Source organism: Liolophura sinensis, chromosome 4 (genome assembly GCF_032854445.1).
Source record: "Liolophura sinensis isolate JHLJ2023 chromosome 4, CUHK_Ljap_v2, whole genome shotgun sequence".
In the NCBI taxonomy this organism is placed as follows: Eukaryota; Metazoa; Mollusca; class Polyplacophora; order Chitonida; family Chitonidae; genus Liolophura; species Liolophura sinensis.
Window position 1 is genome coordinate 23,578,713 of NC_088298.1, and position 20,418 is coordinate 23,599,130.

Consider the following 20,418-nt stretch of genomic DNA (forward strand, 5'->3'; position numbering starts at 1 on the left):
CACACGCGTTACAGTATTGTTTTCCAAAGATTTCCAAAAATGTTAAAATGCTCTCAAATTCTGCGACTTTCATTTTCATTTTTTTATGGCAAACTTTGTAACCATAACCCGCCTATTGTTTGCGGAAACTTGCATTGTGGCAGAATATGAGACATTAAATTCCATTCAAAATCAGAAAATCACAATAATAAACTGTTACACACGGATTATTAAGAACAATAAATATTACATGTGAGTTTAACTTCAGTTCAGTACACGACAGAAGGCAGAAGAGAAGACTGTAAAAAGAAGCACAAAACACAGTTTATGGTATGTATTGGAATGATTAAACTTTGCCTCCCTGAACACACTAAAAGAAGGCTTTTCAAACAGGTTAAAGTAATATAGTGCGCATTAGAAGGATTAAACTATGCTCCCTGAACACACTAAAAGAAGGCTTCTCAAACAAGTAGTGTGCATTAGAAGAATTAAACTTCGTTCAATGCACACACTAAAAGAAGGCTTCTTCAATATGTTAAAGTACATCGGTGTGTATTAGAATGATAAACTTTTATTTTGCACACGAAAGCACTATAAAAAGGCTTCTCAAAAAGTTAAAGTATCACAGTGTGTATTAGAATGGTTATAATTTGATCCTGAACACACCAAAAGAAACCTTCTCAAAAAAATGAAAGTGACATAGTCCATATTAGAATGATTAAACTTCATCCTGAAGCACACTAAAAGAAAAGACGGCTTCTCATTGAGGTTAAAGTAGCATAGTGTATATTAGAATGATTAATCAGTGATCGTGAACACACTTAAAGACGACTTCCCGTATAGGTTAAGTAACGTAGTCTGTATTGTTGTAATGATTAACATTTACGTGTACAGTGTGCAAACAGCAACACCCTTGAATTATAAATGTCGATGCCTCTCGGGTTACATTGCAGTTGTTATTCATGTGTGAATTTGTTAATGATAACAAGGTTAATGATTTAGTATAAACTGTAAAATTTCAATCATTAAACAGAAAAGAATTGTTTTACCCACGTTTCTGTACATGGCAATGCGTACAGATTTGTAAATCTTATTATGTATAGCTAAACTTTTGTTCAGATTATACAGGATTACTTGTAATCAAAATACTATAGAAGAATATACAGATGTGTCTGAGATTACGAAGTTTAGCATAAATGAAAATAAGCTAAAACCAGCGTTTATCATTAAACCTCATTTTTTATCACTTTTAGAAGATACTTATGAAATACAACTTATTTCAGTACTACTCCTTCTGGTGGTTCCTACAATAGAAAAGCAATAAATACTCATACTCATTTAAACCGTAAATACATACATAAATGAATTTAAACATTTTATACAACCATAATGATGAAAGCAACGCAACCTGCTTCCATTCATGACGTAAATGACTATTAGCAGTTGGGTCAAATGGGATTTTGCTACATGAAAAACATCGCACGCATCTAATATTGGAGAGAAACATTAGTCTTGCTTGTAAGTACAAAGTTGAGTTTGCTATAAACAAAAAAAGAAAGTCACATGCCAAGCTATTGATGGAAGATCTTATTCTGAGTCATTTGGGGATTAATTTACAAACAGAATGGAAAACACTTGCATTACAGTTTCTCGATGCGCCATTGCGGAGTTGTAATGATTTAACAGAATTACGCCCCCCTTGTAACGTGGTGATTTTGGGCGTCGTATTCCTCTAGGATACGGGGGTACATTGATTTTCCTTACTATCTGTGTGGTCAATTTGTCAACATCATTACCAACATCATTACTACAGCATTTTTGTCACCTTGGTATCCTTTGGGGTTGATTGGGGGTAAAAACACTATGCAAAAAAGTCTTCAGATAGATCTATCCAGAAATTTCTGATAAATTTCAACTATAAGACCATGCCAAATAACTGCTCAGAAGTTTATAACCTATAAAGTCTGTGTGTCAGTAAGGCTACAATCCACAATTAATGCTTCCGGTTAGAATGTAATCCGCGGCTATTTTAGACATATTTTCTTTGCTCCTTTGAGCAGCCCTACTTTGCTTTTCTCTGCTTGTTAAGCGGTATCATTTTGTAGCAGACACTTCAAAGTTTCATTCTAGGTATAAATTTGTGTGTTTTGAGAGAATGGTGGCGGATGCACTCGAGGCAAAAGTAGTGGAGAGTCCCGTTTTATCGGCCTCTGTGTGGTTTTGACCCCAATCAGCTATGTGAATTTTGTCAAAAATTTCATCGGCCAACCCTTATCAGAAATTTGATTGGGGTTGTGTCAAAGGGGATTATGAGGTCGGGAGCTTTCAGGGCTTGCAGATTTAGGGACAGTGCTGTGAAGCCAAATGTTAACATGTAAGTAAATGGAAAATTAACTGTGGATTGTGGCCATATTATCCAGTTAGCGCCCAAACACTGTTCAGTTACAAATGACGTTCTCAAAGGGCGGTTACTCTACTGTCACGATATTGTAGCACGAAATCGTACTGCAAACTGATGAAACTGTTAATAAACTCAGCAACAACATGCAGGAAACATTCAAAATGAGAGCTCAGATTTCGGTAAGTTAGGAAAGAGAAAGGGAAACAAACCCGTGCAAAAGTAGTAAGATAAAACATCTGTTGCATCGTCGAGCAAGTCAAAATTCTCCACGAGGATGCGGTGGTTAGACAAAGGTTGGCTGCTAATGGCATTTATCTCCCTTAGGTTTGGCAAATCCACGCCCACCGTGAACACTTTGATGCCGTCCTCTTTGGCGGCGCTTGCTTGAGGAATCGTCCGATGAGGATTGACATCCGACAAGGCATTAGTCACCACGATCAACACATTGGGAACGTCCAATCGATCTCCGTTCTTCTTCCTGAACATGGTCCGCCGAGCGCGCAGGATGCCGTCCGCGGTGTTTGTGCCTCCTTTTGGAAGGCGCGTTCTGCGGATAGCTTTGATAATCGTTCTCTTTGAGTGGTACTGTCCCAGAAAGAATTCAACATTGGCTCGAGTGTTGTATGTTAGCAGGCCGATCCGAACTAGTCCACTGTTGATGTCTAAGGTTTTCACAACGTGTATCACAAAGTGCAGCATGCGCTTAAAGTCTTTGTGTGTCAAGCTCGACGTAGACGGGAGAAGAAACACAATGTCAAATGCAATTCCAAGGCAAACTGGTGAAAAACAAAACAAAACAAACATGCAAGGGCCGTCATGCAAGCGAGAGTAAACATTCAGGGTAAGTATATTGGCGACGTGGCGTTAAGATCAGCCGTCCATTCATATATTCAGTGTAGGTCAATGAAGATAACTATTACATGACAAAGGGAGGTAAATGTGAATGAAAGTGTTTGGGGTGGAGGTGTGAAGATGGCGCACGTGCTGTAGTAAGGAAATAAGTGACACGAGTGTTGATCTCAAGCATCCTCTTTTGGCTAAATATATCCAGGCATAAAAATCATGTCTAAATTGACCTTCAGATGTAAACGTTTAGCTACGTTGTTTGTCAGCATGCATCCCTTTACATGAAAATACCATGGATTGTTGTATTGTATAATGTTTAGCTGATTTTAACAACAACAAGTTATTTAACTACATATATGCTATACAAAAGAGAGAGAAAACATTCATTTGTCTTTGATTTTCTCTCAGTTGTCATGGACAGCTCTTTAAATACTACGAAAAGAGCCGCTTTAATTTAGCATGGCAAATAATATAGTGAACGTCGTGTTTAATTAATACCTTTGCGTGGAATATGCAAAAAAAAATCAAGAATGGCATCCATTCCATTGTCGTGCTCATAAAATATCTAACCAACTTGTGAAATTACCGTTTTTACAGCAAAAACAGGGTAATGATTGACATTTGAGCATCCACGGATACTTCCAGCATTAGACACAATTCCCACGATGTTCGACCATCTAGTATATGTTGTACAAGCTATGTGAATTGATTGTATGTGAATTTGGTATAAAACTTCAGTTAGATGCTTCACCCTGTATCAAACACTTGTGTTACTAGTAAGTGATTTTTATGACAAACTGACACATTTATGATTTTCAAGTGAAATATCTACTTTTCGCTAATGATCAGTTATTTCATTTATGTGTCGTGGACAAGCATTTTACAATGCGAAACCCTACCCGCTTTTCACAAATCAGGTCTGGAGCTGTGTTTAAATTCCGTTTTTTTGTAAAACTGCGTCACAGTTTATTTGTAGATTTCTGGTATGAAACTGAGGAACATAAGGAAATGCTCTGTTTTGTATCATTTGAGGACTAAATGTGTATTGCCAGTTACAATTATCTGTTGAAGACTATGGCCTAGACGTCGCTAGAACTCTTCAAGCTTACTCACTCTGTGTTGTGGGCTCAGGAGTTTTCGGTTTGTTAGGTTCTGGGAAAAAAAGACAAAGAAAAAAAGATTGAAACGATGTAGTAAAGATACCTGCTGAATGTATGAAACTTGCTTTCAATACATGCCACCTACCTATTTGAGCAGTTAGAATAATAGCTACATGGGCGAAAAAGTCCACGACGGAAGACAATCATCATATCTTTGTTGAAAATAAACGTAACGTTCCAAAAACTGGAACTTGATCTGTTACTTGTTTCGGTAAAGGCTTGTACCAAGTCCCATTTAAGAAAAACCAACATTTGAAAAATAGTCTGGAGGACTGTCAAAAACTCGAAGGAGGAAAATGTAGCAATAAATTTGAAAATGGACGAAATAGACCCAAACTCGACGCTGATCTGTAAATCATTTTGGTGAAGACTTGTGTCAGGTTTCACTTTAATGCGACGAACATTTTTGAACAATGATTCGTAATGGACTGATGGACTGACGCATGCTCTAACCTATTTAATATATTTCTAAATGTTGTCCAGAATAATTTTATTTGTTTAGCTCAAGAGGTTTCTGCTTCCCAATTTCTTTCACGGAAGAAAACAGATTTCTAAATACTTACGAGAACAAATGGACGAGTAGAGCTGCCAGCCAATGTCTTGAAGTGCTTCGAAGTCTTCGACATTGAATCTGTATTCATCTAATGGTCGATTGGCAATGCCGTCCAACTCTCTGGTATCTTGGATGCCAATACCGATAGCGAACATAGTGATACCAGCATCTCTAGCGAGTTTACCCTCCGGAATGGTACGTCGGGAGTTGATGTTGGATACGCCGTCGGTCATCACAACGGCAATGTTGTCGACGTTGGGCCGATCCCCACGGGCTGTGCTGAACAACTCGGTTCTCATGGCTTTCAGAGCGTCAGCGGTGTTGGTACTGCCGTAGTTGTAAGGAACATTGCCGATGGCGTTAATGATGGCGGATTTGGAGTTATATTCGTCCAAGTAGAACTGAGTGTACACCTCAGTACTGTAGGTCAGCAAAGCAACGCGGACGTTCCCGTTGTCGATGTCGGCGGGTTTCATTAAGTCTTGCACGAAGGCCAACTGAAGCTGGAAGTTCAACTCGGTCACGCTGGTAGAAGCGTCCAACACAATGACAATGTCAGCCTTAGCTCCAACACACGCTGTGGAATGAAAAAACCAGCTGAAGATATACATTTTAAAACTACTTGAAGGTATGTATGAATGGATGCTTGGGTTTTTACGTCGTACTTAACTATTTTTACGTCATACCAGTCATTAGGTGTTTCTACATATTCTGTGTCTTCTCCTCGCTGCAAAAGTGCTGCCGCAACTCAAATATCATGCTGAAGACACCAGACATGACACCCCACCCAATCACATCATACTGACACCGGGTCAATCAGTTCTGTTTCCATGCTCTAATCTCTCACTACTGAGCGTGAAAAGAGGCAGAAGCAAGTACTTATTTTAAAAGTCTTAGGCATAAACCAAAGCGGGTTTGATCTCAGCTTTCCCGGCTTCGAGAAGGACGCTGTAACCGACGCGGTCGCGATTTGAAGGTAAGAGTGTAAAACACATTTAACTTATAAACCACTTGAATGTGTCTGACACTGTCTTTTCCTTTATATGCGAATCGTTTAAATGTGTCCTTGGTTTCCTATATAGGGTTTTCCCTTTATATGCGAACCGTTTAAATCTGTCGGTGGTTTCTTATATAGTGTTTTTCCTTTCGTGTTCTACTAAATAATGTTTCCGAACTGATGTTTTCATAAGTCACGGTAACATTTCAAAGGCAGCCATTGACTAAATACAGAACCTGGAAACTTGACACCATATTATTTACGTTCTTACGGTATTTCACAGAAATGAACTGGACAAAACAGATGCATTGCATGTCATTACTGGCGCCTAGCCATTCGTAGTGTTTTGACCATTATTGTCGCGTGAAAATTGAAATTATTGGTTTATGACCCTTAGTGTGTAATCATCAATGGAACGAGAGCATTACTACTACTTGACCATTGTTTGTTCATGAATATTACTATATCGCGCATATTCATTATTGATATATGGACATTATTGCTATTTAGACACTATCGGTATATAGACATTATTGGTATATGGAAATTATTGGTATACAGACGTTATCGGTATATCGACATTATTGGTATATGGACACTATTGGTATAAAGACGTTATCGGTATATCGATATTATTGGTATATGGACACTATTGGTATATAGACTTTATTGCTCTGTAGGCCTTATCGGTATATGGACATTATTGGTGTATAGACGTTATCGGTATATCGACATTATTGGTATATGGACACTATTGGTATATAGACGTTATCGGCATATCAACATTATTGGTATATGGACACTATTGGCATATAGACATTATTGCTCTGTAGGCCTTATCGGTATATGGACATTATCGGCATATAGACATCATCGGTATATGGACATTTTCGGTATATGGGCACTATCGGTATATGGACACTATTGGTAGACAGACATTATTGGTATATGGACACTATTAGTATATAGACATTATTGGTATATAGACATTATCGGTATATGGACATTATTGGTATATAGTCATTATTGGTATATAGACATTATCAGTATATGTGCACTATCGGTATATGGACATTATTGGTGCATGACCATTATTGGCGCATGACCATTACTGCTGCATGGATATCATTTGCTCTAAAACTTACCTATGGGCTGAACAAAGGCTGACGTGGGAGGAGGCGTGGGTAATGTTGTTGTTGCTACGGTGGTTTGCTCTGAAAAACACCCATTTTCATTGAGATCCATTGTCTGAAGATTTACTAATTTAGATTATGTTTTATATACAAAATACTACAGTATAGCGAGTAAAATCTGATCAGTACGCATGTAACCGATGGAATGCAGCCTCTTAGTTTAGCTCAGTTAAGGTTTTACTGTAACTATTCACTTAGACACCTTAATAATAGAATCTCCGACAGATCCCTAGCACCTGGCTTTAGCGAAAATCAGGTAGAAAGATTCAGCATTGAAACGAATTGTAACACTGACATTTGTTGATTGTTATGCAGAAAGTAAAAAGAGAATAAAGAGGCAGAAAATACCCTCTGGACATATCATACAAATAAGGCATAATGCAGGTGTTCTTGTTATTAATGTAACTAATCCAGAAGAAGAGCAACGATTTCATTTGGAAACCCATAATCCCGAAGAATACTTACCGCTGCAAATAGAGGCATACAGTTGTCTGTCAATATCCTGCAGCGCAGCGAAATCCTCCACATTAAATCTGTACTCATCAAGAGGTTTGCTGGCAATACCGTCCAACTCTCGGGTGTCCGTGAGTCCGATACCAATAGCGAATATCGTGATGCCTTCCCGTCTGGCCTGTTCCGCTTCCGGTATGGTCCGCTGGGAATTGATGTTGGAGATACCGTCTGTCATGATCACAGCGATGTCCATCACGCCCGGACGATCGCCGTTCCGTTGGCTAAACATCTCAGTCCTCATCGTTTCCAGACCGCCTGCAGTGTTCGTACTACCGTAGTTGTATGGAACGCTGCTAATGGCATTAATAATGTCGGCCTTGGAGCGGTAGGTATTCAGTTGGAACTGAACGTACACCTCAGTGCTGTAGGTCAACAAACCAACTCGTACGTTGCCGTTGTCGATGTCGGCAGGCTTGATCAAGTCCTGGATGAAGGCCAACTGAAGCTGGAAGTTGAACTCGGTGACACTGGTGGATGCGTCCAGCACCACGACAATGTCGGCCTTCGCACCGATGCAAGCTGGATGAGAGAGACCAAAGTTACTGATTCATGAAGCACAGCCAAAAGATACAAAAAGACAAAAAGAAAAGGAAGGAATGGCATCAACCGAAATATGTATCCTGCAGCTTTTGCACATGAATATTTGACGGTACGATGGTGGTTAGGTTTGTGTTCGGAGGAAATCGAAACTCGAGATTGTTCGAAAGAAACCACAGCACCTTATATGATGCATGGTAAATGTCCTGACTTAAGCCCGTTACCGTACCTCTGGTACTTGGATTAAAAACGCTAAAACATTGATGACTGTTTTCATATGGGTAAGTGCCATGTGTTTAGGTATAGAAAAAAATCATCACTTGCTCTGTTTCTTGGATATACACTTTGTGTTTTTATTGATTAATTGATTGATTGATAGATTGATTTATATGTGTTAAGGTGTTCAGGTTTATGGGTGGAGGAAACCGCTATGTCCAACCTTCACCAAACACACGACCGCCTGACTAAACCCACAGCCTAGCCATCATGAGCCGAATTCATGCCACCCTGTCACATTATTCATGAAGAGCCGATATAGCCCACCACCCAGCCATCATGAGCCGGATTTGCGCAACCCTGCCACATTATACATGAAGAGCCGATATAACCCACAGTCCAGCCATCATGTGCCGGATTCGCGCCACCCTGCCACATTATACATGAAGAGCCGATATAACCCACCACCCAGCCATCATGTGTCGGATTTGCGCCACCCTGCCACATTATTCATGAAGAGCCGATATAACCCACAGCCCAGCCATCATGTGTCGTATTTGCGCCACCCTGTCACATTATACATGAAGAGCCGATATAACCCACAACCCAGCCATTATGAGCCGGATTCGTGCCATCCTGCCACATTATTCATGAAGAGCCGATATAACCCACAGTCCAGCCAGTATGAGCCGGATTCATGCCATCCTGCCACATTATTCATGAAGAGCCGATATAACCCACAGCCCAGCCATCATGTGTCGGATTTGCGCCACCCTGCCACATTATTCATGAAGAGCCGATATAACCCACAGTCCAGCCATCATGAGCCGGATTCGTGCCATCCTGCCACATTATTCATGAAGAGCCGATATAACCCACAGCCCAGCCATCATGAGCCGGATTTGCGCCACCCTGCCACATTATACATGAAGAGCCGATATAACCCACCACCCAGCCATCATGTGTCGGATTTGCGCCACCCTGCCACATTATTCATGAAGAGCCGATATAACCCACAGTCCAGCCATCATGAGCCGGATTCGTGCCATCCTGCCACATTATTCATGAAGAGCCGATATAAACCACAGCCCAGCCATCATGAGCCGGATTTGCGCCACCCTGCCACATTATACATGAAGAGCCGATATAACCCACAGTCCAGCCATCATGAGCCGGATTCATGCCATCCTGCCACATTATTCATGAAGAGCCGATATAACCCACAGCCCAGCCATCATGAGCCGAATTCGCGCCAACCTGCCACATTAGCCATGAAGAGCCGATATAGCCCACCGCCCAGCCAGCATAAGCCGGATTCGTGCCATCCCACATTATTCATGAAGAGCTGATATGATGTTGCTACAAAAATGCTTCAGAGATTTGAACTATTGGGAGAGATGGTCTGTGGGATATTTACTTTATGGTCTACGTTATCTGTGATTGATAATGAATCGTTGTGCATTCATCCGTCCTAATTTCTCACTTTTTTGGCGGTTTGTGTGGATTGTTTTGGAAATTGATCTTCCGGTTATTCACCCGGAACGTCGATATTGGTTGATGACTGATATGGGAACGTTTGTTTCGACGAAGATGTTGTAGGTAAATGAATTAAATTAGCATTTTAATCGTGCATTATGGTAGTTCGTCGGTTGTTAATAACCCATATCCGCCGTTTCGTCCAGTAGTCTACTTCAAGGGGGAAAGTGTCCCACCAGTTCTCTGTCCGCCCTGCAAAGGGGGCGCTGACCTCATTCGTGAGCGACAACTACCTCAACTTAACCACGTATGGTTGGATAATCTCACCTCTGGGGAGCGGCATTGGTGTAGTGGTCGGGCGAGGTGTGGTTGGTGCTGGAGTGGGCCTGGGTGTCTCCGGGTCTGTAGCAAACAGAGAAAAGAAACAATAAAGACTCATGAAACCAGGGAATAGAGAGAAATTAAATCCTGTCTTTTGGGAAAATCTCAAGTCCAAACACATTTTTAGGTAAAAATCGCGTGTCATGAAACAAGGTTTACAAAAATGCTTGATTTCAAGTGTGTGGTTTTTAAATTCATAAAATTAAATTACAGTAAATATGGGTATATAACCCCTTTGGTTTTTAAAATCTCTTTTTATCGGTGAAATTATGTAAAATAACTAACGTTTTCTCTTATAGCAGTGTGAACGTATTTACATGAATCAATGCTTACGTTTTACTACCCAATGAATTATACTCACTGATGCAGAGGGATTTGAAAAGGCTTTTATCAATGTTTTGTAGAGCTTCAAAGTCGTCCACATTGAATCGGTACTTATCCAAAGGCTTGTTGGCAATTCCGTCGATTTCTCGGGTATCTTGGATGCCAATACCGATAGCATACACTGTGATACCTGCCTGTCGGGCTAAGTCAGCTTCAGGAATAGTACGGCGAGAGTTGATGTTGGACACACCGTCCGTCAGAACAACAGCAATGTTCTGGACATTCGGTCTGTCTCCATTTCTTCTGCTAAACATCTCTGTCCTCATGGTTTTAATACCATCAGCGGTATTGGTGCTTCCGTAGTTGTAAGGAATCTGAGCAATGGCGTTGATGTAGTCGTCCCTGGTCGAGTATTCATTCATGTGGAACTGGATGTAGACTTCAGTGCTGAATGTTAAAACACCAAACCTCACAGCGCCATTAGGAACATCGGCTTTCTTCACTAGATCCATGAGGAAGGCCAGCTGAAGCTGGAAGTTGAACTCTGTTACACTGGTGGAGGCGTCAACAACAACAACGATGTCAGCCTCGGTGCCAATACAATCTGAGCAAGAAAGCACAGTAAGATACCAGTTCAAATGTGTATAACATGACCAAGATGAAAAGAAGGGAGATGAATTAAAACTTTACCAAAGAATGAATGACACGGTCAGGGCCAAATCGATGTTTTTCTTAATTTTACTCGGTGTCATTACTGCTCTGCAGCTTAATTTCGGATGCCGAATTTGCCTGCTTATAATAGTTTTAAAAACTCCAGTCGTTAGGAAGTCAACATAGTTTTGGTAGTGCAACTTTTAACAAACATTGTGTGTCGTAGTTTTATTAGAATCACAGGGGTCGATATAAGACAAGATATAAGAGTGGATGTTACAAGGTACAGTGGTTTACCAAAACCTGAATGATATGGTCATTATCAAATATATGGTTTTGTGATTTTTACTCATTAAAAATACTGCTCTACAACTTAATTTGTTATGCCGACATTTTTCTGACTAAACTAAACTGAATAGAATGGTATTTACCCTGCAAGGTGGTTGGTCTGGGTGTAGTTGGCGGTGGGGTTGGTTTGGGCGTCTCTGGCTCTGAAAATGATAATTGGCGTTTGGACAATCAATTTGAAATTTGCTCATCAATAGAACCATGAATTAAGCCATGAGAGGGGATAAGTTGACAATAAAAAAGAAGCGGAAATGAAGAGAAGGTAAATGAAGAGAATGAAAATATAAAAAGTCTGAGGGATAAAAAGAAGAAAAGGAAAACGAAGAAAGCTTTACTAGCAAATGACGAAAGGGAAAACGAAAAAAGTTGGTAAATGAAGAAAAGAAAACGAAATATGGTTGACAAGCCATGGTGCTGAGGGAAATCTGGTTGAGGCATGGTGATAGGGGATACCCGCTCAAGCCATGGTGCTAGGGACACTAGGGCTTGTGTTCTGTTTAAGCATCTACATGAACAGTCAGAAAAAATTCCTAACTGGGGTAAACTGACAAGAGGCCAGATTTCACTGATTCGGTCTGACTATTTGCCAAAAATCACACTGTCGGATTTTAATACTTTTCATTCTGTAGATTTTTATATTCCCGAAATGTCGAAAATAGTTCCATGACTTACACTTAAACACGTAACATCCATGTAAAGACCTTAACTGATCTTATATCGAATGAACAAGCAACAATTACACGACACCAAAATAATTTAAAAAACATACAATTGCGGGTAATCACGATAAATTGTTTTCATATACAATACATATTGCAACAACCAAACATCTCCTTTTTTTGACACACCTTTGTGCAAGGACTGTGACACTCTGATTATCAACTACCTTTCATCCACATCGACGTAAACTCATCTAATCAAATGTGCAATATCCTCATAATACCCGCCTTATCACTCAAATCGACTGGAATACGTTTTTCGTTCCACCGTCTTGCACTTATCGGGACGATGTTACAAGTATGGGCAATAAGGACTCTGCTGTGTTTTCAACAAGCCTCTGTATTTCGGGTTAAAAATAAAATATTTAGCACATTTACAATATGAAGTATTTGTTCTTGCCAACCAGCAGTTTAAGTGTTCAGTTGCATGCTTGGTTTGACACTAATAATCTTGTCTATACTTTGGGGAGTTCTGAGATTTATAAAAATATAATGGATTTAGGCGGGAAAGGTGCCCATTGCAGGAGACGATTGAAATATCGGATCCGCCATTAAGCAAACAGTTCACTCAATGTCCACCGATAAAGGAGCTGACCATATTTGTCAAACAAGCATTATATGTGTGTTAACACAATCTTGTGGTACTGGAAGAACTTTAGATCATTGTCAATGTAAAAGGCTGTATAGTAAAAAGGTGAGAAAATAGAAAAGAGAAAATTCAGATTCCTCTGTATTTAATGTACAATAAACCGGAAAGAAAAGACGTGGACGGAGGAACACGCTGACACAATATAAATACAAGTTTAGATTTTCTGCATAAGAATGAAACGCTTTGAATGTAATGATAAACCAGTGAGATGCATAATCAAAAAATAAATGACTTTTTCTTGAAGAAAACAGACAATTGTTTCATCTGAATAGTGTTTATTAAAAATGGAAGAGGCAAAAGATTTTTTTTTCAAAGAATAGTGTTGTATTGAGTGGAGATTAAAGAGAAATGGTGAGATTAAGAAACAAGAGTAAAGAATATAAAGAACGAGAAAAAGAGATACAAGAACAAATTCACCATTTAGGCAAAAATCGAATTAAATCAAAAGAGACTTGAGAAGTGTCGATAGACTAATATGAGAGGAACGTGACAGAAATCGGTTCGCCTGATTAGAACAAGATTTTCGTCACACGAATGATACGAATGACGTGTTTTGAATATAAGGAGAGATTCAAGAAAATTGACGTCACACGAATGACGTGTTCTGAATATGAGGACAGAGTCAAGAAAATTAACGTCACACGAATGACGTGTTCTGAACAAGAGGTCAGAGTCAGGAAATTGACGTGTTCTGAATATGACAGATTCAAAAGGATTTACGGACATTTAACAAGATTTACGTCATATGAATGACGTGTTTTGAATATAAGGAGAGATTCAAGAAAATTAACGTCAAACGAATGAAGTGTTTTGAAGATCAGGACAGAGTGGAGAAAACGAACGTCATACGAATGACGTGTTCTGAATATGAGGACCGAGTCAAGAAAATTGACGTCATACGAATGAAGTGTTCTGAATATGAGGAAAGAGTCAAGAAAATTAACGTCATACGAATGACGTGTTTTGAATATAAGGAGAGATTCAAGAAAATTAACGTCATACGAATGACGTGTTTTGAAGATCAGGGCAGAGTGGAGAAAGCGAACGTCATACGAATGACGTGTTCTGAATATGAGGACAGAGTCAAGAAAATTAACGTCAAACGAATGACGTGTTCTGAATATGAGGACAGAATCAAGAAAATTGACGTCATACAAATAACGTGTTCGTAATGTGAGGACAGACTTCAGAAAATTGACGTCATACGAATGAAGTGTTCTGAATATGAGGAAAGAGTCGAGAAAATTAACGTCAAACGAATGACGTGTTTGAATATGGGGACAGAATCAAGAAAATTGACGTCATACAAATAACGTGTTCGTAATGTGAGGACAGACTGCAAGAAATTAACGTCATGCGAATGACGTGTTTTGAATATCAGGATAGAGTGGAGAAAACGAACGTCAAACGAATGACGTGTTCTGAATATGAGGACAGAATCAAGAAAATTGACGTCATACAAATAACGTGTTCGTAATGTGAGGACAGACTTCAGAAAATTGACGTCATACGAATGAAGTGTTCTGAATATGAGGAAAGAGTCGAGAAAATTAACGTCAAACGAATGACGTGTTCTGAATATGGGGACAGAATCAAGAAAATTGACGTCATACAAATAACGTGTTCGTAATGTGAGGACAGACTGCAAGAAATTAACGTCATGCGAATGACGTGTTTTGAATATCAGGATAGAGTGGAGAAAACGAACGTCAAACGAATGACGTGTTCTGAATATGGGGACAGAATCAAGAAAATTGACGTCATACAAATAACGTGTTCGTAATGTGAGGACAGACTTCAGAAAATTGACGTCATACGAATGAAGTGTTTTGAATATGAGGAAAGAGTCAAGAAAATTGACGTCATACAAATAACGTGTTCGTAATGTGAGGACAGACTTCAGAAAATTGACGTCATACGAATGAAGTGTTCTGAATATGAGGAAAGAGTCAAGAAAATTAACGTCATACAAATAACGTGTTCGTAATGTGAGGACAGACTTCAGAAAATTGACGTCATACGAATGAAGTGTTCTGAATATGAGGAAAGAGTCAAGAAAATTAACGTCATGCAAATAACGTGCTCGTAATGTGAGGACAGATTCAAGAAGATGGTTAAGATTCACGTCATACAAATTACGTATTTACAATATAGGACTGGTTCAGGAACATATACGTCACAGGAAAGACGTAAGCTGATGATGGAAGAACAGATTTAGGGAAGGCTAAAACTTACGTCATTCGAATGACGTGTTCTGAATAGAGTTTAAGTTCAAGAAGATATCCGTCACACAAATGACGTTATCTTAAGATGGGACAAATTTGACAAAGAGAATAGTTACTTCAAACAAGTGATGGGAAGGATAGCTGAGAAACAAAAGGCTCAAACGGCGATAGCAGAATCAGACATGATAGATGAACATCAGGAATGGGTTATTCTCTTACTCACCAATACACAGAGACTTGAAAAGCGTTTTATCTATATTTTGTAGAGCTTCAAAGTCATCCACACTGAATCGGTACTTATCCAAAGGCTTGTTGGCAATTCCGTCGATTTCTCGGGTATCTTGGATGCCAATACCGATAGCATACACTGTGATACCTGCCTGGCGGGCTAAGTCAGCTTCAGGAATAGTACGGCGGGAGTTGATGTTGGACACACCGTCTGTCAGAACAACCGCAATGTTCTGGACATTTGGTCTGTCTCCATTTCGTCTGCTAAACATCTCTGTCCTCATGGTTTTAATACCATCTGCAGTATTGGTGCTTCCGTAGTTGTACGGAATCTGAGCAATGGCATTGATGTAGTCGTCCCTGGTCCTGTACTCGTTCAGATGGAACTGGATGTAGACTTCAGTGCTGTATGTTAAAACACCAAACCTCACAGCTCCATTGGGAATATCGGCTTTCTTGACAAGATCCATGAGGAAGGCCAGCTGAAGCTGGAAGTTGAGTTCTGTCACACTGGTAGAGGCGTCAACAACAACAACGATATCAGCCTCGCTACCAATACAATCTGGGTGAGAAAGCAATGTAAGGTATGAAATTAAATGTGCGTATTGCATGGCCCAGCTGAAAAGAGTGAAATCACTTTACCGAGGGAGACAATAGTTAATATCGCGTTGTATTAATGTGTCAAGCTAAGCTAAAATGTCTCTGCCTTATTGTAATCATAAATTACAGAAACCAGTACTGCCCTAACTGTAACCCACCTCAGATGCCGGAAAGAGATTTACATTAGCATGACAAGGTTCATTTAAATAGGTAAAAATTACAACTGCCACCAAAAGTTGTTGAAAAGCACATCTTTCTTGTATGTGTATACTTGTCGAAATGTATTAAACAGGAACTTCTAAAGGAATATAGATATTTCTAGTGAAGAAGAAAATGCTAATTAAGGAATCAGGTTATGGTCTATTAGCTCTCTTTTATTCCGCTGAGTGACAGAAGTATTCCGAAGTATGCTGATAGATAGAAGACTTGTTAAAACGAAACGCAGTTTTCAGCGAATGGTATTTACCCAGCAGAGTCGTTGGCCTTGGCGTAGTTGGTGGGGGTGTTGGCTTGGGAGTCTCAACCTCTGGAAATAGGTATAAAGATAACCAGCTGGAAGCTCGCTTAAATTAGATTTTTTAACATAATTAACGGTATATAGGACAGAGTTTAGATGTGGAAAGATGAGGGGAAAATGAAGACAGGTACATACATGTCAACCTCAAAATATGTTTATGTTTTGGTCATGATTAGACGAAATATGATGCACAAGGATGTTGATAGTCCAGGTGCTAAGTGGTGCTGGCGTGTTGGGTGAAGGTAGATAGTCCAGGTGCTAAGTGGTACTGGCGTGTTGGGTGAAGGGGTGTTTCGTTATTCCTGATCACAATAAAAGAATCTCTCCTGATGGGATAGATTCAAGAAGAAAGATGAGCTTTTTTGACACACGAATCATGTGTGATAAATATGGGAATAACTGGAAAATGCTAACAGTTGAGATGTTGACAAAGAAATGTCGGATGACTACAGAGGCATATCATGCGAAGGCGACAAAAACAGTCTCCCCGATTAGAAATGGAGAGAAATTAAATCTTTCGTCATCGAATGACGTGTGTCCAACATGAGACAGATTCAGGAAGAATTCCATTCGCCGTCATAAAAATGAAACGTGCATAAAAATGGTACAGGTCTTTGAAGAAAATTAAAATGGTTGAGTGCTAAGGCACTCAAGGAAAAGGTTAAGATTTACAAGTGCTGACGATGAGTTAAATTCAAGAAGAACCCTGAGAAATACGCCAAAGAAATGGCATGTTTTGAACATCGGACAGGCTTAAGACAACAGGTGCCGTTATCGAGTACAACGGAAAGCACGCATTCAAGAAAAAGATGAGATTTATTTCACACAAATGGTGTGTGCTGAAGATAGGATAGATTCAAGAAGAATATTAAAACTTGCGTCACAAAAATGACGGGTTCTGACGATGGGAGAGTTTCAGGAAGAAAGTTGTTAACATGAGATAGATTCAAGAAAGTAGTAATTTACGCTTTTCTAAAGATGTGATACAATCAAGAAAGTTAAGATTTATATCACGTGAATGCCGTGAGTTTTACACAATAAAGATTTGGATGAGATGAAAGTTTGTGTCTATTACATGACACAGTTCACTTTCATCATAACTGAGAATCAAGGTAAAAGAACAGTTTATGTCACTTACAAAGTGTGTGCATTAAACACGGGACAGATTTGAAAGGAAGGATAGCTGAGACTTGTACAGGTGTCTGATGGCGATAGCAATCCTCGGATATGGGTTTTTCTTTCTTACTCACCAATACACAGAGACTTGAAAAGCGTTTTATCAAGATTTTGTAGAGCTTCAAAATCATCCACACTGAATCGGTACTTATCCAAAGGCTTGTTGGCAATTCCGTCGATTTCTCGGGTATCTTGGATGCCAATACCGATGGCATACACTGTGATACCTGCCTGGCGGGCTAAGTCAGATTCAGGAATAGTACGGCGAGAGTTGATGTTGGACACACCGTCTGTCAGAACAACCGCAATGTTCTGGACATTCGGTCTGTCTCCATTTCGTCTGCTAAACATCTCTGTCCTCATGGTTTTAATACCATCTGCAGTATTGGTGCTTCCGTAGTTGTACGGAATCTGGGAAATGGCATTGATGTAGTCGTCCCTGGTCCTAAATTCGTTCAGATGGAACTGGATGTAGACATCAGTGCTGTATGTCAAAACTCCAAACCTCACAGCTCCGTTAGGAATGTCGGCTTTCTTGACAAGATCCATGAGGAAGGCCAGCTGAAGCTGGAAGTTGAGTTCTGTCACACTGGTAGAGGCGTCAACAACAACAACGATGTCAGCCTCGCTACCAATACAATCTGAGCAAGAAAACAATGTAAGGTATAAAATTAAATAATTATATGTTATGACCTAGTTGGAAAAATGTAAAAACAATAGCTAATACTGTGTGTTCTATCAGTGCGACAAAGTAAGCTTACTTATTCTGTTTAATTTAATTCATAATAAATTCCAGTATTCTTTTAAGTGTTCGATATATCATTTACTAGAAAATGTCCATTTTTGCTGTGTAACTTGATCACATACCGCTACAGAACCTATTTTGGCACCGCACGGTTCATATACCAAAGTATAAACTTGACGGTTTCCGAAATAGAAGTGTTGGAAAGAACATTTTCCTTCTGTATGTCTACTTCACAAAGAGCTCTATAATCGGATCACGGTCTATTTAGTGTTTAATATTCTGTTGTTTGATTAACGTAATTGTCGTACGCTCATATATCAAATAAATGTTAAAAGAAAACGTAGTTTTCAGCGGATTGTATTTACCCAGCGTTGGTCTGGGCGTAGTTGGTGGCGGTGTTGGTTTGGGCTTCTTCACCTCTGAAAACGACCAGATGCACAGGTATAATCAGTTGACGTTCGCGCAAGTTTAGAATCTGTGTATCCTTAATAACATGTGAACAGAGATCAGCTGAGTGGAGATGAGTGGAAAATGGATAAAGTTTAAGGTATGTCTATCTCAAAGCCATTGTCACGTGACGAGACGAAATGTTCAGGGTATATATAGCCTTTCGTGTAATCATCGGCCGATCAGGTTGCATCTAAAACATCCGGCAAAGTCGTTCAGGCAATGGTAAATGAAATCCATTTCTCCAGAACTTCCGCCGAACCCATAACATGTGTTAATAAGAGAATTTAAAGAGGTCAGAAGATGAGTTTTTCCCTTGTTATATGCCGTATATTTTGAAAATGAAGAAAGATGAAGAATCGTTTAGTGAATATCTGAGGAAGTGAAAGTAAAAGAAATCTATATTTGCAATCCTACGACGTACAGAGTAAACTGAGGGATTTACTCCTAGTGTGCAAATGTTCAGTACACCAAGGAGATGCTGATGACAGAAAGACGAAAGTTGAGATTTTTCGCCTTTATGAATGCGTGTAAAGGATGGAGCTAGGCAATATATTCATGAAGAAAGTTGTGATTTGCTCACGCGAATGACGTGTGCTCAAAATAGGATAGATTCAAGAAGAAAGTTGTGATTTGCTCACACGAATGACGTGTGCTCAAAATAGGATAGATTCAAGAAGAAAGTTGCGATTTGCTCAAACGAATGACGTGTGCTCAAAATAGGATATTTTCAAGAAAAAAGTTGTGATTTGCTCACACGAATGACGTGTGCTCAAAATAGGATAGATTCAAGAAGAAAGTTGCGATTTGCTCACACGAATGACGTGTGCTCAAAATAGGATAGATTCAAGAAGAAAGTTGTGATTTGCTCACACGAATTACGTGTGCTCAAAATAGGATAGATTCAAGAAGAAAGTTGCGATTTGCTCACACGAATGACGTGTGCTCAAAATAGGATAGATTCAAGAAGAAAGTTGCGATTTGCTCACACGAATGACGTGTGCTCAAAATAGGATAGATTCAAGAAGAAAGTTGTGATTTGCTCACACGAGGATAGACTCAAAACAGGATAGACTCAAGAAGAAAGTTCTGATTTGCTCACAAGAAAAACGTGTGCTCATAACTTCTAGATTCAAGAAGAAAGTTGTGATTTGCTCACGCCAATGACGTGTGCTCAAAATAGGATAGATTCAAAAAGAAAGTTGCGATTTGCTCACACGCATGACGTGTGCTCAAAATAGGATAGATTCAAGAAGAAAGTTGTGATTTGCTCACACGAATGACGTGTGCTCAAAATAGGATAGATTCAAGAAGAAAGTTGCGATTTGCTCACACGAATTACGTGTGCTCAAAATAGGATAGATTCAAGAAGAAAGTTGCGATTTGCTCACACGAATGACGTGTGCTCAAAATAGGATAGATTCAAGAAGAAAGTTGTGATTTACTCACACGAATAACGTGTGCTCAAAATAGGATAGATTTAAGAAGAAAGTTGTGATTTGCTCACACGAATGACGTGTGCTCATAACTTCTAGAT

At 39.5% G+C, this 20,418-nt stretch overlaps 1 protein-coding gene across 1 annotated transcript in view; it reads right to left on the bottom strand.

Annotated features, from left to right (window-relative positions):
• The window catches only part of LOC135464536 (uncharacterized), a 130,988-nt gene that overhangs the window by 55,557 nt on the left and 55,013 nt on the right, over positions 1-20,418 (bottom strand). The window contains 13 exon segments of the mRNA XM_064741960.1: positions 1,269-1,283; positions 2,590-3,156; positions 4,340-4,378; positions 4,950-5,516; positions 7,082-7,150; positions 7,595-8,161; positions 10,199-10,273; positions 10,614-11,180; positions 11,659-11,718; positions 15,392-15,958; positions 16,463-16,522; positions 17,764-18,330; positions 18,800-18,853. Coding sequence (XP_064598030.1) covers positions 1,269-1,283; positions 2,590-3,156; positions 4,340-4,378; positions 4,950-5,516; positions 7,082-7,150; positions 7,595-8,161; positions 10,199-10,273; positions 10,614-11,180; positions 11,659-11,718; positions 15,392-15,958; positions 16,463-16,522; positions 17,764-18,330; positions 18,800-18,853 — 3,774 coding nt within the window.